At 40.9% G+C, this 18,879-nt stretch overlaps 1 protein-coding gene across 2 annotated transcripts in view; it reads right to left on the bottom strand.

Moving 5' to 3' along the window:
• Nucleotides 1-18,879, bottom strand: part of adarb2 (adenosine deaminase RNA specific B2 (inactive)) — a 375,339-nt gene that overhangs the window by 40,103 nt on the left and 316,357 nt on the right. For both annotated transcript variants that reach the window (XM_088322572.1, XM_088322573.1), the window contains one exon: nt 15,455-15,569. In XM_088322572.1, coding sequence (XP_088178698.1) covers nt 15,455-15,569 — 115 coding nt within the window. The remainder of the gene's footprint in view (nt 1-15,454; nt 15,570-18,879) is intronic.

Genomic DNA, 18,879 nt, shown 5'->3' with positions numbered 1-18,879 from the left:
ATTCTAGAGCAGGGGTCTCCAATTTTTTTCAAGCTAAGAGCAACTTTTTGTTACTAATGAGCGACAAGGGAACTCAGTTCGATATGCAAAAAATAGCAAGTACCATAAATTCCGGACTATAGAGCGCACCCGATTATAAGCCGCACCCATCACATTTTAAGAAGATAACCACTTTTGTACTTACACAAGCCACACCTGTACATAAGCCGCATGCGCCCACATTAAAACATGTAATAGGGTTAGCCAAATAGGTTGCAAAATAGCTAAAATGTAGCTTGATAGTTAGCGATAAACGGTAAACAGGTAAAAAAGATAAAAGAGTAAAACGCCATCTAAAAAGCTAGATCGAAAGCTAATATCTAAGCTAGATAGCTAGCTGGAAAGGAGGCCGAAATTTAGCTTGATAACTAACAATAAAAGTAAAATGGTAGCATGCAGAAAAATGTAAAAAGCTAGCCTAATAGGTTGCAAAATAGCTAAAATGTAGCTTGATAGTTAGCGATAAACAGTAAACAGGTAAAAAACTAAAAGGGTAATAGAGTAAAACTAGATGGAAGGCTAAAATCAAAGCTAGATAGCTAGCTGGAAAGGAGGCTAAAATTTAGCTTGATAACTAGCGATTAAAGTTAAATGTTAGCCTCTAGAAAAATGTAAAGAGCTAGCCAGATACCTTGCGAAATAGCTAAAATGTAGCTTGATAGTTAGCGATGAACGGTAAACAGGTAAAAAAACAAAAAGGGTAAAAGATTAAACCGCCATCTAAATAGCTAGATAAAGCTAAAATCAAAGCCAGATAGCTAGCTGGAAAGGAGGACAACATTTAGCTTGAAACATTAGCATGCAGAAAAATGTAAAAAGCTGGATAAGAAGATTGCCAGCGACTAAGCTAAAAAGGTAGCCAGATAGCTAGCTAAAAGAGTAAAAGGCATTCTTAATAGCTAGATATAAAGCTAAAATCAAAGCTAAATAGCTAGCTGGAAAGGAGGCCAACATTTAGCTTGATAACGAACGATAAAAGTAAAATGTTAGCATGCAGAAAAATGTCAAAAGCTAGCCAGATAGCTTGCTAAAAAAAGCTTGATAAGGAGATTAAATGAGAATAAATAATGAAAAATCATCATTGCAGCTACTTTTGTTGCACAGTCAATAGCTCGCTAAAAGAGTTAAAAGCCATCTAAATAGAAAATGTACATTTTCTTTAGGGGGAGCATACCTCTAGACCAGGGGTGTCAAACTCATTTTAACTGGGGGGCCACACGATACAACAAACATCCTGTTGGGGGCCGGACTTGTAGATTAAAGAGAAAGAAAAAGAGATAAAGAAGAAAGAGGGAGGGAAAAGGAGAGAGGGCGGGACAAAGAAAGAAAAAGAGAGAGGGGGAGAGAGCGTGAGAAACAAAGCATAAAAAGTCGTGTGAGAGGGGGAAAAGAAAGGGAGAGGAGTAAAGAAATGCAAAGAGAAATAGAAAGACAGAAGGAGAGAAAAGAGAAAAGAAAGCGCAAAGTGTATGAAGAGAGAAAGAAAAGAGAGAAAAAAAAGGAAGTCAGAGCAAAAGACACAGAGAGAGAAAGAGACAAAGAGCAACAAAGGAAGAGAAAAAGAGAGACACAGACAGAAAAAGAGAGAGAGGGAGAGAGCCTGAGAAACAAAGGATAAAAAGTCATGAGAGAGGGGGAAAAGAAAGGGAGAGGAAGAAAGAAATCCAAAGAGAAATAGAAAGACAGAAGGAGAGAAAGGAGAAAAGAAAGTGCAAAGGGTATGAAGAGAGAAAGAAAAGAGAGAAAAGGAAAAAAGGAAGTTAGAGCAAAATACATAGAGAGAGAAAGAGACAAAGAGCAATAAAGGAAGAGAAAAAGAGAGACACAGAGAGTGAAAGAGACAGAGACAGAGTGGGAGAAAAGGGGTGAGAGAGAGAGAGAGAGAGAGAGAGAGAGAGAGAGAGAGAGAGAGAGAGAGAGAGAGAGAGAGAGAGAGAGAGAGAGAGAGAGAGAGAAAAATAAATATAAGTACAGCGTCTTTGCAAGAGGCACCTGGCTTTGGCAACATCAAGTGGACATATTTCAACCTGCAGCTTGTTTTTCTCTTGCGCTTCTCTGAGTGTTGTCTCGCGGGCCGGATTCCATCCCTTAGCAGGCCTGATCTGGCGGGCCGCCTGTTTAACACCTAGACCCCCCTGGACTGTCCACCCACCAGGATCTGACAAAATTCAATGGGAAACGCTGTACTAGAAGTTCTACCTCACGCTCAATTCTCACAGGGGGGTACATGGCGAGCGGACAAAAATCAAGGGCGAGCCGTTCTTTTGTCGGCTGGCCTCACATCGCTCCCCTCGTCTCGGAAAGTCAGGCTCCGTCGGCTCCTGCCGGCGCTACCCGGGCGGCGCATGAGCTTTTATCAGCTCTGACCCAGATGGCACGGAGGAAGGAAGAGCCCCGACACCTTCATTGATGAGAGGAAACGAGGGGAGGGAGTAATAGGTGGCCTGGGGAATGTGTGGACGTTGACTGTACTAGGGAGGGACTTTTTTGTCTTGAACATTTTTCATCATTTAATACACCGGTGTCAAGCAGGCGGCCCGCGGGCCAGATCAGGCCCGCTAAGGGATTGAATCCGGCCCACGAGACAACACTCAGAGAAGCGCAAGAGAAAAACAAGCTGCAGGTTGAAATATGTCAACTTGATGTTGCCAAAGAAAGGTGCCTCGAACAAAGACACTGTACTGATGTTGTATTTCTCTCCCTCTTTCTCTTTTTCTCTCTTTCTCTTTATCTCTCTTTATCTCTCTCTTTCTCTTCCTCAATTAGTATCCCTCTCTTTTCCTCAATTTGTATCTCCCTCTCGCTCTCTCTTTTTCTCAATTTGTATCTATCTATCTCTCTCTCCCTCTTTGTTTTTCTCAATTTGTATCCTTCTCTCTCTTTATCAATTTGTATCTTTTTTTTCTCTCTCTTTCTCCCTTTTTCTCGATTTGCATCTCTCTCTTTCTCTCTCTCTCTCTCTCTCTCTCTCTCTCTCTCTCTCTCTCTCTCTCTCTCTCTCTCTCTCTCTCTCTCTCTCTCTCTCTCTCTCTCTCTCTCTCTTTGTTTCTCTTTGTCTTTTTCTCTCTTTCATTCCCCTTCTCTCTTTCTTTTTCTCTTTTTTGTTTCTCACGTTCTCTCCCCCCTCTCTCTCGCTCTCTTCTTCTCTTTCTTTGTTCCTCTTTGTCTTTTTCTCTCTTTCATTCCCCTTCTCTTTTTCGATTTCTCTTTTTTGTTTCTCTCTCTCTCTCTCTCTCTCATTTCTTTTTCTCTTTTTTTCTTGCTCTTCAGTCTACTAGTCCGGCCCCCGAGAGAATGTTTGTTCTATCGTGTGGCCCCCGGGTTCAAATGAGTTTGACACCCTGCCATAGAGCATAGTTTTTCCCCTGGCTTTTAGCAAGGTTTTTAAGTACCAAAGGATAGAATATGGTTAGCACGGTGGTGCAGTGGTTAGCATGTGTGCGGCGCAGTTCTGAGGTCATGAGATTAAAACCCCTGTGTGGAGTTTGCATGTTCTCCCCGTGCTTATGTGGGTTACCTCCGGGCACTCTGGTTTCCTCCCACATTCCAAAAACATGCATGTCAGTTAGATTGGCCTAACCAAATTGTCCCTAGGTGTGAATGAGTGAGTGAGGTGTCTGTCAGACAGAAAAATCATCAACACAGCCCTGAAAATCAGACTGCTCTCTGCCCAGTCTGGAGCAAAGCAAACGGTATGAAAAATGACTCCTCTCACCATGGCCTACACCTTTAGGCGCTACGGGTTCCATTAAACAAGGATTAACAGGCTTAGAAACAGTTTCTTCCCTAGGGCCATCACCCACCTAAACAAGTGCACAAGGTTGTGAACAATACAGTATATATCTTGCCTGTGTACGCAAAAATGGGTATTCATATATTATCTATGCCCTGCGACTGGCTGGCAACCGGTTCAGGGTGTCCCCTGCCCACTGCCCGAAAATAGCTGGGATGGGCTCCAGCACCCCCGCGACCCTACTGAGGATAAGCGGTGCAGATAATGGATGGATGGATGGAAGGATAAAGTATATACTACAGCTAGCTATGGTAGAACTGTTTTTTAAGGCTAGCCAACCGCATTTATGACGTCATTGTACTTTTAAGGACTAAACGTCTGGCAGATCCGCCATTGTTGTTTTGGTCTCGCGGTTCGAGTTTTCGTCCGCACGCCGATCTCGGCCAACGAGATCTCGTTGCTTCGAAATAACGTCATTGTTGTGGTGGTTGTCGTAAAGGGAAGGTGAAAATCAACAAAAAATTGGTCATTTCTTCAGTGTCAGTAATAAGTCAAAACATAATCCAGAAAGTGATAACAACGGCAATAAATCCGGCACGAAAAAACAGCGGAGAGATTTTTCGGAAGATGGCGGAGGCAAGGAAAACACGCGTGTTGAAGCGAACGATTCGACGAAAGAAAATAAACAAAAGAATACTCCTAGCAAGAAAAGGACTTTTCTGCCAAAAATGGACTAAATTATATTCCTGGTGACGCTATGAGGAGGATGATAATGGATTGGACCTTGAGAAGGCATTACAACTGTGGCGGGCGAATATATGAACTGAAAAATCTGAAGTGATAACTTTCTTTGTAGTACCAATTAACTGTGATGATTAAAACTGCATGAATATATACCGTATTTTCCGCACTATAGGGCGCACCGGGTTATAGGGCGCACCCCCAAAAAATAGTTTTTGGTCCTATAGCTTCCATACATTAGGCGCACCGGATTATATGGCGCTACAATGGGAATGTGGACAAAACAGTCAGATGATTCAGTCCAACTGATTACCCCCTTAATATTCCCAAAGCTTGCAAAGAAGCAAATACGTGTCGTAGACACGTGCGGATGCGGTGTCCGTACGATGTCACTCAAATGCATCGTTCCATCATTCGGAAGGTTAAAGTCTTGGGATTCAAGAAATGCCAACCATTCCTTAGTTTCTATTTTCTTTTTCGCTCGCAACTTTACTGTGCATATGATAATAAACACTTGGAATTGAGTTTTAATTTAAAAAAAGACCCATCACAGAAACATCAATATCACTCTGAAACAAGATACTGGAAAAATACATAGTCGGAGTAGCTCACTGAAGTCGTTGTGTTCAATATGGTCCTCTTATATCCGTGAGTGTAGTAAATCCAGGAGAGTAAAATATTTACAAATACAGTACAGAATAGTAAAATACTGTTTTCTCTATGCCGTCAACCCAACGTGCTATTCACATTCATCTTTTTCGGCCAATTGCAGGCTTTGTTTTGCCCCTTTAGCCTATGCTAGCCTGTAAAGGATAGAAAGGATCCGCTCTCTTTACCTCCGAATAACTTTAGCCAATAGTGATTGATTCAACTGATGATTGACACATCTTTTTCGGCCAATTGCAGGCTTTGTTTTGCCCCTTTAGCCTATCCGAGCCCGTAAATGATAAAAAGGATCCGCCCCCTTGACCTCCGAATAATTTAAGCCAATAGTGATCGATTCAAATGATGATTGACACATTGGTTAGCCAATGAAACGCCGGTATAAATCCCAGCATACACCGCGGACTACTCCACGTTCGAGGGAAAATCGAGTCGGCGGCTGTTGCATTAGTTGCAAGACCTTGCGACTTAATATTGATCCATATATAAGGCGCACTGTATTATAAGGCGCATGGTCAGCTTTTGAAAAAAATCAAGACTTTTAGGTGCGCCTCATAGTGCGGAAATTACGGTAGACTACGATTTCAGCAATACTATTTTGTATAATTCTATGTCAACCAAGTTCTACATTTCATTTTCCGTATTTTCTTAACATATTTCCGTTCCTACAAAAATATTTTATGAAGCTGATGTTATATTTGACTCGTTATTTTGTTGTTTACATAAGCAAGTTAAATATTTACATGGTTAGCCTCGATTGCAGCTAGCTAGCTGAATAGAGACACAGTGTAAAGAATTTCCAGTGACCTTGACTGCATTTCAAATGTCATACTCACATATGAAAAGGACAAAAATAGCTTAATATATATACCGTCCAAAATACACCCACATTTATAACTTCAGCTCCTCCATTTCCACTCCTTGCATTTCCGGCTTACTTTTTCGCTATATTTTCTCCACGGCGATAAAAAAAAGTGAGTTCGAAAGAAGGTAAGAGACACCCAATTTCACTCTACTGCTTCGCCTCACCGTTCCACTTTGCAATTGTTTGGATCAATTTTGCAGTGGATAATTTCTGCCGCGCTATCCGCTACCGTGCCATGAAATTGCCACCCGGGTTTGCTGGATGCGAGGTGGAGGAGGGGGAGGGGAGAGGGACGGTAAAGGATACGTCCCCCCCCATGGAACCAAGGTTGCGTTTTAAAACCAGAAATATTTGTCTAAAATCTAAATAGCTAGATAGAAAGCTAATATCTAAGCTAGATAGCTAGCTGGAAAGGAGGCCAAAATTTAGCTTGATAACTAGCGATAAAAGTAAAATGTTAGCATGCAGAAAAATGTTAAAAGCTAGCCTAATAGGTTGCAAAATAGCTAAAATGTAGCTTGATAGTTAGCGATAAACAATAAACAGGTAAAAAACTAAAAGGGTAATGGAGTAAAACTAGATGGAAGGCTAAAATCAAAGCTAGATAGCTAGCTGAAAGGAGGCTAAAATTTAGCTTGATAACTAGCGATAAAAGTAGAATGTTAGCATGCAGAAAAATTTAAAAAGCTTGCCAAATAGGTTGTGAAATAGCTAAAATATAGCTTGATAGTTAGCAATGAACGGTAAACAGGTAAAAAACTGAAAGAGTAGAAGAGTAAAGCGCCATCTAAATAGCTAGAAAGAAAGCTAATATCTAAGCTAGATAGCTAGCTGGAAAGGAGGCCAAAATTTAGCTTGATAACTAGCGATAAAAGTAAAATGTTAGCATGTAGAAAAATGTTAAAAGCTAGCCTAATAGGTTGCAAAATAGCTCAAATGTAGCTTGATAGTTAGCGATAAACAGGAAACAAGTAAAAAACTAAAAGGGTAATAGAATAAAACGCCATCTAAATAGCTAGATAGAAAGCTAATATCTAAGCTAGATAGCTAGCTGGAAAGGAGGCCAAAATTTAGCTTGATAACTAGCAATAAAAGTAAAATGGTAGCATGCAGAAAAATGTAAAAAGTTAGCCAAATAGGTTGCAAAGTAGCTAAAATGTAGCTTGATAGTTAGCGATAAACAGGAAACAGGTAAAAAACTAAAAGGGTAATAGAGTAAAACGCCATCTAAATAGCTTGATAGAAAGCTAATATCTAAGCTAGATAGCTAGCTGGAAAAGAGGCCAAAATTTAGCTTGATAACTAGCAATAAAAGTAAAATGGTAGCATGCAGAAAAATGTAAAAACCTAGCCAGATACCTTGCGAAATAGCTAAAATGTAGCTTGATAGTTAGCAATGAACGGTAAACAGGGTTAAAAAGTAAAACTAGATGGAAGGCTAAAATCAAGGTTAGATAGCTAGCTGGAAAGGAGGCTAACATTTAGTTTGATAACTAGCAATTAAAGTTAAATGTTAGCCTCCAGAAAAATGTAAAGAGCTAGCCAGATACCTTGCGAAATAGCTAAAATGTAGCGATGAACGGTGAACAGGTAATAAACTAAAAGAGTAAAAGAGTAAAACGCCAACTAAATAGCTAGATAAAGCTAAAATCAAACCTAGATAACTAGCTGGAAAGGAGGACAACATTTAGCTTGATAACTAGCGACTAAAGTAAAACGTTAGCATGCAGAAAAATGTAAAAAGCTTTACATTTTCAGTTGCAGGAAGTTCTTCTCTATACAATTTACGTCTGGGAAAGGCTAATTTCACAGGACATCATTTGTAAATCACGAGTATATTATTCAGACACATCCTTCTCCATACATGTGTTGGGTGAAAAGACAGTAATATGTAGCTTAAACTTTCAGTTGCAGGAAGTTTTTTCCCATTATAATTTATCACTGGGAAATCAGTACCTTAAATTTTTGCATCATAAAAGTCCATAATTGATATGAAATCCTTGCACTAATATGTATTTTATACTGCCTTGTTTGGGTGTAGCAGGCACCTGTCCTCTTGGGTGCAACCCATAGGGGGCGATGACGCTTCATAGGATAATGCCATACAAACTTATGCCAAATGCCACGTAAATTGAATATGGTCACGTGACGAGGCTGCTACGTTTCATTGGTTAAAATGGTAGAGCCTGCTGGAGTCCTGCGTGAAAATGAATGCGCCTTAGCGGAGACAGACAGACGCGCACTTACGTGAAGTAACGAATTCAATGTAGCGGAGTAAAAGTACTGTATTTTCCATCACAAATTTACTCAAGTAAAAGTCAAAGTATAGGGATGTAAAGATACTACTAGAAGTAGAACATTTCCCAAAACGTACTCAAGTGAATGTAACAGAGTAGATGTACTCCGTTACTACCTACCCCTGGTGTGAAACATATTGTAAAGCACCTTGGGAGGTCTTCAGGGACTTGAAAAGTGCTATATTACCGTTTATAATAAGCAAAAATACATAAACTATGATATGCAGAAATCCTTGGGGTAATAAACCCAAGTGAAAGGAAGCTCAAAATAAGGATGGCATTTAATGACAAAACCCGGAAGAAAGTAACAAACGTAAAGGAGTCACAAAATAAATGGAAACACTGATGCAAGGAACAAAGTAACAAGGGGGTAGAGAACAAAAAACAAAAAAATACCAAAATGATAAAGTAGTACAAAACTGAGAAGAAAAGAAACAAAAGAAAGAGAAAAAAAGAAGGAAGAATTTAGAAAAAAGCCAGAAAAAAAGAAAAGAAAGAAACAAAGGAAAAAAGGAAATAGAGAACAAAAAGAAAAAAGTAACTCTAGGAAAAAAATAACACAATGAGATTTTTTTAAAGGAATTAAAAAAAAAGTAGAAAAAAAACACGGAAAAAGAAGAAAAAGTTTGTGTTCCATTCAAATCATTTCCAATTATGTCAAGTCAATCTTGTTGCCAACATTGTACTTCCACTCAAAAAATGTGATTAAGTACATTTCTGTATCTTAAAACTACATAAACCCCCAAAAATGTTAGTATTATGCGACAAAATATATCAGGAAAAAAAAGAATTCTATATCTTGTGAACCCGGAACAAAGTAACAAACGTAAAGGAGTCACAAAATAAATAGAAACACTGATGCAAGGAACAAAGTAACAAACAAGTCGGCACCAAACTACTTAAAAAATGTCCAAACCAGAAACAAAGAAACAAACCTGTCATGACAGGAGAAATGCAAGGAACAAAGTAGCAAACCAAACAAGAAACCAAGTGAGCACAAAACAACTAACAACAGATATTCCTTATGGTATGTAAGCATACTAGTTTTACTTATCTTTTACCATTTACAAAAATACTGTACGCGCGAATGGCATTTTGCGTATGCTAGTTCCCTTTTTTCCACTTTTTTTTTCACGGCAGTCCATTGCGTTCATTTAAAGGAAACAGTTGAGTTGTTTCAGAATCATCCTTCTCGTGAACTCGGGGCGCACCATCGATCCGGGACGCGGAAATCAATAAGATCGCGCTCGTGCAACCGCCTCGAGAGACTGTTAAGGCGTGACATGCTACACTCCAGGAACAATTAGCATATCATTTGCAGTACTTTGCTAAAGAATGCTGGAAAACATATATTGTGTTGACAAAGTATGCAGAGTTAGTCAACAAGATTCATTTCATTTTCATTGACTTCTTTATTTCAGATACCGTAAATTCCGGACTTTAGAGCGCACCTGATTATAAGCCGCACCCACCACATTTTGAGAGGATAACCGCTTTTGTACTTACACAAGCCGCACCTGTATATAAGCCGCATGCTCCCACATTACGACATGTAACACAATCACAAAAGTAACCCAAACCCGACGTTAAGTCCCGCGATTGTAACTGAATATAAAGTACACCGTCCAAAAACCACAGCCGGCAAAATGCTTAAGGTTTGATGCAGACCTGCAGAGTCCGGGTCCCGTTGAAAGTAATCCAAAGAAAAAAGGTCTATATTTCCAAAGGTAAGGGTGTGAAAAATATATATCCACTATTGTCCGCTGCGTCCGAAAACACGTCTCACCTTTACTCCACTTCCCGTCAGCCCCCGTTGTTTTCGCCCCTTCTTTTTGATTCGCCCGTGGAAAATATATCAGAATAAGTCTCTGAAATAAATACATATTATACATGGTTACACATATTTACAAAGAAAGACGGTACACCGAGAGAGTTTTCAAAGCTTTAAAAATAATAATATAACTATCATCCCAAACCGTGACTGTGACAGGTAGCAACACGCTTGCAAAACAGTAAACGAGTCTGTTAAAAAAATATACCGTACTTGTAAAAATCACAGTAAACCGTCCTCATCTTCCTCCTTATAACTGGCGCCATCAAAGTCGTCTTCCTAAGTATCGGAAAGAAACTGTCAAATAGACGTCGTCCCACGCTAGCAACATGCTTGCAAAGTAAAGTTTACGTGCAATAGCTCTGTTTCCTTCTTTATCGGATAGCTCGATTGCTTTTAGCTTGAAAACTGCGTCATGTGCCTTTCTATTTGCAATTTGCATGATGAGGGTAAGTTTACACTAATTAAATTTGAGCACAAGCTAAGAAGTTGCAGTCTTCCTCGGCGCATATATTCCACCGGTCTAAATCTTACCTTTTGTACTGGAGCGCCGCTGGCGGCCGTTAGAAAAATGACCTAAATTGGCCGCATCACTGAATAAGCCGCAGGGTTGAACGTTTGGGAAAAAAGTAGCGTACCACTAGATGTCACTGTTCTGCATTTTATGATGTGTTCTTCTGCAAAAAGTAGCAGAAAAGTTGAAAAATACCAAAAAAGGATCAAAGAGTACCATTTTTCTATAAAACAATAACATGGTAGAACTATTGTGCTTACATACCGTAAGGCATATCTGTTTGGTTTGCTACTTTGTTCCTTGCATTTCTACTGCCACACCAAGTTTGTTTTTTGTGTTTCTGGTTTGGAAATTCTGTAAGTAGTTTGGTGCCGACTTGTTTGTTACTTTGTTCCTTGCATCAGCTTTTCCATTTATTTTGTGACCCCTTTATGTCTGTTACTTTGTTCCGGGTTTAGTCATTAAATGCCATCCTTATTTTGAGCTTCCTTTTACTTGGGTTTATTACCCCAAAAACATAACAGGATTACTGCATATCATAGTTTATGTATTTTTGCTTATAAAAAAATGGTAATATAGCACTTTTCAAGTCACTGAAGACCTCCCAAAGCGCTTTACAATGTGCTTCACACCTAAACATTTATTAAAATTCAATAGTTTTTTACCACTATATGTGTTAAATAATACACAATATCCCTTTACTAGCATAGAACCACTGTACTTTTGCAGTGAAATGATTTAAATACTATTTCTACTTTTAAATTTATATTTTCATTATTCATATTTTTATAATTTTTCAAGTCTTTTAGCCCGATTGAACTAAAAGCATGGAGACTGTTTAGCCAACAGAATGCGAAACACAATGCACCATACCAATCCGTGAATTAGCGAAACCGTGACAAACAAAAAATTTTGAGTTTTTCCGTACCGGCATGTTGGTTTAAGATCAGGGGATGGTGTCATTGTTCCCTGTGCAGTCCTTTGAGCAATCTTGTGATTAAGGGCTATACAAATGAATGTGACTTGACGTTATAGCGAGGGATTTGTTAGGTTCTGGTAGGCCTCCTTCCACCAGAGGGCGCCAACCGGGAGTTGGAACTGGGCACAGGTGTGTCCAATCACCACATCTGTCTTTTTTTGTCCTGACCCTTTAAAAGGACATTTTGGACAGCACACGTCGTCGGATCATTTTCATATTTCATTTTTTTTTGTTTCCTGTTTTTGCTTTTGACATTTGTTTGTAGTTTAGTTCCCACTTGTTTGTTACTTTCTTCCTTGCATCGGTTTTTCGTTTTTTTTTTTTGGTACTGGTGAATATATTGTCAGGTTCGATTTTGTTTTAACATGAGATTTGTTTTGTGACCCCTCTAAGTTTGTTACTACTGTATGAACCTGTTTTTGTTATTTAATACTATCCTTATTTTGAGCAAGTCAAGTCATGTTTATTCGTATAGCCTTTAATCACTGGTTTGGTCATTTTTTTTAATTAGTTTGGTGCTGACTTGTTTGTTACTTTGTTCCTTGCATCAGCTTTTCCATTTACTTTGTGACCCCTTTATGTTTGTTACTTTGTTCCGGGTTTTGTCACTAAATGCCATCCTTATTTTGAGCAAGTCAAGTAATGTTTATTCGTATAGCCTTTAATCACTGGTTTGGTCATTTTTTTAAGTAGTTTGGTGCTGACTTGTTTGTTACTTTGTTCCTTGCATCAGCTTTTCCATTTACTTTGTGACCCTTTTATGTTTGTTACTTTGTTCCAGGTTTTGTCATTAAACGCCATCCTTATTTTGAGCTTCCTTTGACTTGGGCACCCCTGTTTCAGTTCGTGCTTTAACTCACTTGGGTTCTCTGTTTGATAGTGTATGTGTTTTTGCTTGTTATGATTTTTTTTTTTACCACTGGAGGCGCTAAAAACGCAATAGCTCTTTAATAGCATAGCTTCAGTGTCATTTTGCAATCAAATGATTTTTCTCCTGCACGCCCGGGCATCTCGCATCTCGGCTTTAAGAAAGGCCATTTGGGGAAAAAACCTTCATTCAATTCAACCAAACCCAGACTTTGACATTTTTCTAATGTCTTTGAGCTTATTTGAACTCGAAAATCTATCCGGCTAATCTCGATCTCCTCGCGGGGTTTGAGCGGACCCCGGCGGAGACAAAGGAGCGTCGGGAACGACGGAACGGGACTCCCCGGTGTTCCTGTCATGTTGAAGAGCTTACCTCGGTTAAAGGCTCGGTTGTCTGGATCTTTGAAGATAATGTTCTATTAATAAACAAACAGACGCAATTATGGGGAGGCGGAGGAGAAGGGAAAGGGATTGGAAGAGGTCAGGATGAGCCACGGTCGCTCTCAGTGAAGTCGACCACGCTTGGGGAGAGACCGATCCCTCCACGGGGGCCCTTGGATCCCGAATGCCGACGGCCAATGGGGAAAGATAATTCTCTGGAGTCACAGTCCTTGGTGTTTTCTAAATCACGACCAGTGTTGGGAGTAACGCGTTCCTGGAACATAATTAATTTCCTCTGTACTATCCATCCATCCATTCTCTACACCGCTTATCCTCAGTAGGGCCGCGGTGGTGCTGGAGCCCATCCCAGCTATCTTCGGGCAGTGGGCAGGGGACACCCTGAACCGGTTGTCAGTCAATCGTAGGGCACACAGAGACAGACAATTCACTCGCTCATTCACACCTAGAGACAATTTGGACGGGCCAATTACCGTAAATTCTGGACTATAGAGCGCACCTGATTATAAGCCGCACCCACCACATTTTAAGAGGAAAACCGATTTCGTACATACACAAGCCGCACCTGTATATAAGCCGCATGCGCCCACATTTAAACATGTAACACAAACACAAAATCAACCCACACCCGACTTCAAGTCCCGCGATTGAAACTAAATGTCCTTCGTTAAAGTCCACAGTCCAAAAATCACAGCCGGCAAAATGAACGGAAAATGATACCGGTACTTAAGGTTTGATGCAGACCTGCAGAGTCCGGGTCCCGTTGAAAGTAATCCAAGGAAAAAAGTGTATATTTCCAAAGGTAAGGGTGGGAAAAATATATCAGATGAACACATTTACTCACGCAACTCCTTTTTCTTTAACCAACTTTTTACCCCCTCTTCTTTCCTTTGAACCACAGTAATTGTAAAAATATTAGAGAAATACTACTGTCAGGACCAGAATGGAGACAGGACCCACTTGCGTGCGTTTCTCTTAGTTTTATTAGGAAGAAGGGAAAGGATAGCACACACGATCCGTAGATTGCTAGTAGCGGGGAGGTGGTTGCTCAGACCATTCATATTTAGTTTCTTTTGTCTTTTATTAGCATATTTGGTATTGGAGTAATCCAAAAGTAATTGAAAGTAATCCAGTTAAAGTAACCCTACCCAACCCTGATAATAACTGTTATTATTAATATCATTACAATTGTTGTTATATCATTGGTCTATTTAAAAGGGAAGATGAAGGGGTAGGGAATATAAGCATCTGCTTCTTACTACCCCTTTTCAAACATCTCCTCTCATCGCGGGTCGCGGGGGTGCTGGAGCCCATCCCAGCAATCATCGGGCAGTGGGCAGGGGACACCCTCAACTGGTTGCCAGCCAATCGCAGGGCACACAGGGACAGACAACTCGCTCGCTCATTTGGACCGGCCAATCCACCTGAAATGCATGTTTTTGGAATGTGGGAGGAAACCGTAGTGCCCGGAGGAAACCCACGCAGGCACGGGGAGAACATACAAACTCCGCACAGGAAGTCCGGTAGCTGGATTTGAACCCACACAGTAGGTTCCCAAGACCTTAGAACTGTGCCGCACACGCGCTAACCACTGCATTTTCGAACATCTCATCTCATCTCATCAGCCGTACCGCTTATCCTCATTAGGGCCGCGGGGGGCTGGAGCCCATCCCAGCCATCTCCGGGCAGTGGACACCCTCAACTGGTTGCCAGCCAATCACAGGGCACACAGGGACAGACAACTCATTCGTTCATTCACACCTAGGGACAATTTGGACCGGCCAATTCACCTGAAATGCATGTTTTCTGGAACGTAGGAGGAAACCGGAGTGCCCGGAGGAAACCCGCGCAAGCACGGGGAGAACATACAAACTCCGCACAGGAAGTCTGGACCTGGATTTGAAACCACGACAGGTTCCCATGACATGAACTGTGCTGCACAAGCGCTAACCACTGCGCCGCCGTGCTGCTGTTTTCGAACATATTATGTCACATTATTCTGTTGTCGAGTTATTGTTTTTGTACTGTTTTTATGTTAATGTTCGAATAAAGTTTTCATTCATTTATTCAGTTAACAAAGTCGACCCAGAATAATTCAGTTGTTTACGCATACGAGATCCCGTACAGTCGCTTCCTGCGCTTCTATCTCAGGTGTCCGTGCAACAAAACCCCCACGAAAGATGAATAAAGCATGAAAGATCAACGCGCAGTCATAAGTCATTGTTTGACATCACAGCGAGAAGCGTCCCGTCAAACAGCCGGTCTCCCGATCGACACCGATCCCGTCCGGATTCCCGTCGTGTCGTCTCGAAGCCTCGCCGCCGGAGCAAATCCGGAGACCGACTCCTGCCAGCACGGACTCCTCAATAATTCAACGGGAGGGCATCAACTCCTCCGTCGGCAGAAACAATCTTGGTGATATTTTCCCTGTCCCGGACTTCCCGGTTTCTCCTCCCCGATTCTCCTAATATCGCGGCTCCTCAATAATTCAACCCCACGCATGGAAGTCAATAAAATTGAGCGTACCTCGGGTCATGACGATGCCTGCCAGGGATTTGTGTTGAGCGTATGCCGGGTTGCAGCCGCCCACCAGCAAGCGATACTTTTCTCTCACCAAGTGGAATATTGAGTCGGCAAAGTCCTGCAACAAAAACACAAAAAAACTGTGCCTCAGTTTATATTAAGACAGCAATAAAAATAGAATAGAGATGTCTTTATTGTCATTGATAACAACATAGTAGACGGAACAAGGCACACCAGGTGATAAACCGGACTCGTACACCTATTTCATGGCCGAAGCAGTTTTTAAGGACTTTTAAAGCTAGCAACTACAATTCCTCTAGTACTATTAAAAAAAAAAAACCTGGCGTTGATAGTGTTTTTTTTGCAGAGCCACAAATATGTCTGGAATTTATATACCGTAAATTCCGGACTATAAGCCGCTACTTTTATCCCTAACTTTCAACCCTGCGGCTTAATCAGTGATGCGGCCAATTTATGTCATTTTTCTAACGGCCGCTAGCGGCGCTCGAGTGTTGCTACCATTAACTGCCCTGTCAAAGCTATATTATTATTATTAAAGCTTTGAAAACTCTCTCGGTGTACCGTCTTTCTTTGTAAATATGTGTAACCCATGTATAATATGTATTTGCAACTGTATATTTTTGTAATGTATTTATTTTAGACACTTATTCTGATATGTTTTGCACGGGTGAACGAAAAATGAGGGGCGGAACAAACGCGGGGTGACGAGTTTAAGTGGGGACCGCTAAAGGTGAGGGACAGACGAGGAAAGAAGAGGGGGTAAAAAGTTGGTTAAAGAAAAAGGAGTTGCGTCAGTAAATGTGTTCATCTGATGTTATTTTTTCCACCCTTAAATACACACTTTTTTATTGGATTACTTTCAACGGGACCCGGACTCTGCAGGTCTGCATCAAACCTTAAGTACCTGTATCATTTTCCATTCAATTTGCCGGCTGTGATTTTTGGACTGTGGACTTTAATGAAGGACATTTAGTTTCAATCGCGGGACTTGAAGTCGGGTTTGGGTTAATTTTGTGTTTGTGTTACATGTTTAAATGTGGGCGCATGCGGCTTATATACAGGTGCGGCTTGTGTAAAATCGGTTTTCATCTCAAAATGTGGTGGGTGCGGCTTATAATCAGGTGCTCTCTATAGTCCGGAATGTACGGTATGCGATTTAAAATCTTGCGTGTTCATCTTGTGTGTTCATAATTACTGATGCGAGGCACCTAAGTCTGCTTCTTTGGCGCCAACTGCCTCGGACACTGATTTGCTGCTTGTCTCTTTTTAAACACCCGTCTTCCTTTCACCAGTTGTCAGTCCGTCTGCGAACCTCAGCTCACGCTAGGCAAGCCTTTCGACCCTGACTCTCTCCTGTCCTGATTCATGCTTGATGCTCAGCTCCGACCCCTTTCCTGAACTTGACGACATTTTTGCTCCGCCGTCCCGGCCATCGATCTGTTTTTCCCCGCTCTCGACACTGCCTTCGCTTGCCACAGAAATACCACTTCCGTGTCTGAATAACTTGCTCCCCACGATCAACGATCAACATACTGCCCTGTTTAAGTGAAGCATGTGCCTGTCCTTATTTTCAAAGTAAAAGAAATAGTTACTTTCCCTGGTAACTAGTTACTCTTACAATAGTGTAATAGAGTTGCTAACTGTTACTTTTTGGAAAAATTAGTGAGTAACTAGGGCAGCACGGCGGCGCAGTGGTTAGCGCGTGTGCGGCACAGTTCTGAGGTCATGAGATCGACCCCCCTGTGTGGAGTTTGCATGCTCTCCCCTTGCTTGCGTGGGTTTCCTCCTAGGTTAATTGGCCTAACCAAATTGTGATTGAGTGAGTAAGTGAGTTGTCTGTCTCTGTGTGCCCTGCGATTGGCTGGCAACCGCATCAGGGTGTCCCCTGCCCACTGCCCGAAGATAGCTGGGCTCCAGCACCCCCGCGACCCTACTGAGGATAAGCGGTACAGATAATGGACCGATGGATGGATGAGTAAGTAACCATATTAAATACCTGTCTAGAGTAACGTGCCCTACACTGAAAATGTCTACTTTTTCTCTATATTTGGGCTGCAGCTTGTAATTAGAGTGTTACTGTGGGCAAGGTTGGGTAGGGTTACTTTAACTGGATTACTTTCAATTACTTTTGGATTACTCCAATACCAAATATGCTAAGAAAAGACAAAAGAAACTAAATATGAATAAAATGACTAAATTTTGTGCAGGCTTGGGGAGTAACGGAACACATGGAACGGCAAAAATGATGTTTGGATTTATTTTCTTTTTGTTTCTGTCGCATTTTATGTTCGTTTTGCCGGAGATCAAAGAGATCAAAGCCAGGAGAGAAAGCTTACCACGTGTTGTGAGTCATCATTTTATTCATATTTAGTATCTTTTGTCTTTTATTAGCAGGGTTGGGTAGGGTTACTTTAACTGGATTACTTTCAATTACTTTTGGATGACTCCAATACCAAATATGCTAATAAAAGACAAAAGAAACTAAATATGAATAAAATGACTAAAATCAAAGAGATCAAAGCCAGGAGAGAAAGCTTACCACGTGTTGTGAGTCATCATTTTATTCATATTTAGTTTCTTTTGTCTTTTATTAGCAGGGTTGGGTAGGGTTACTTTAACTGGATTACTTTCAAATGACTTTTGGATGACTCCAATACCAAATATGTTAATGAAAGACAAAAGAAACTAAATATGAATAAAATGACTAAAATCAAAGAGATCAAAGCCAGGAGAGAAAGCTTACCACGTGTTGTGAGTCATCATTTGATTCATATTTAGTATCTTTTGTCTTTTATTAGCAGGGTTGGGTAGGGTTACTTTAACTGGATTACTTTCAATGACTTTTGGATGACTCCAATACCAAATATGCTAATAAAAGACAAAAGAAACTAAATATGAACAAAATGACTGAAATCAAAGAGATCAAAGCCAGGAGAGAAAGCTTACCGCGTGTTGTGAGTCATCATTTTATTCATATTTAGTTTCTTTTGTCTTTTATTAGCATATGTGGTATTGGAGTCATCCAAAAGTCATTGAAAGTAATCCAGTTAAAGTAACCCTACCCAACCCTGACTGTGGGTCCTGAAGTCAGACCAGAAAAGAACCATTACTGTAATCCACTCACTGTCTCTTTCTCAGTTCTCTTTGAGCCCCCTCATGATGTCCTGTTAGCAAACGTCGGCTTAATTCGTCCAAAAGACCCACTCTGCCGCCAATCTGTTGCCATGTCCCGGATACCCGTTGAATGCCGTGCAGTTGGCTTGAAAACCCTTCATAATTACGAGGAGGGGGGTCGAAAATCAAAGAGCTGCGGGTGTGATGGCGTCTTGGCAACATCTGCTAAACAGTTTGCCGCTAAGTGGATTCCTAATGAGAATGCCGACACGGCTATAAGAGGTCTTCGATGA

The sequence above is a fragment of the Urocampus carinirostris genome, chromosome 18, assembly GCF_059441175.1.
Source record: "Urocampus carinirostris isolate Australia breed hairy pipefish chromosome 18, RoL_Ucar_1.0, whole genome shotgun sequence".
NCBI lineage: Eukaryota > Metazoa > Chordata > Actinopteri > Syngnathiformes > Syngnathidae > Urocampus > Urocampus carinirostris.
This window is presented reverse-complemented; position numbering and strand designations above follow the sequence as displayed.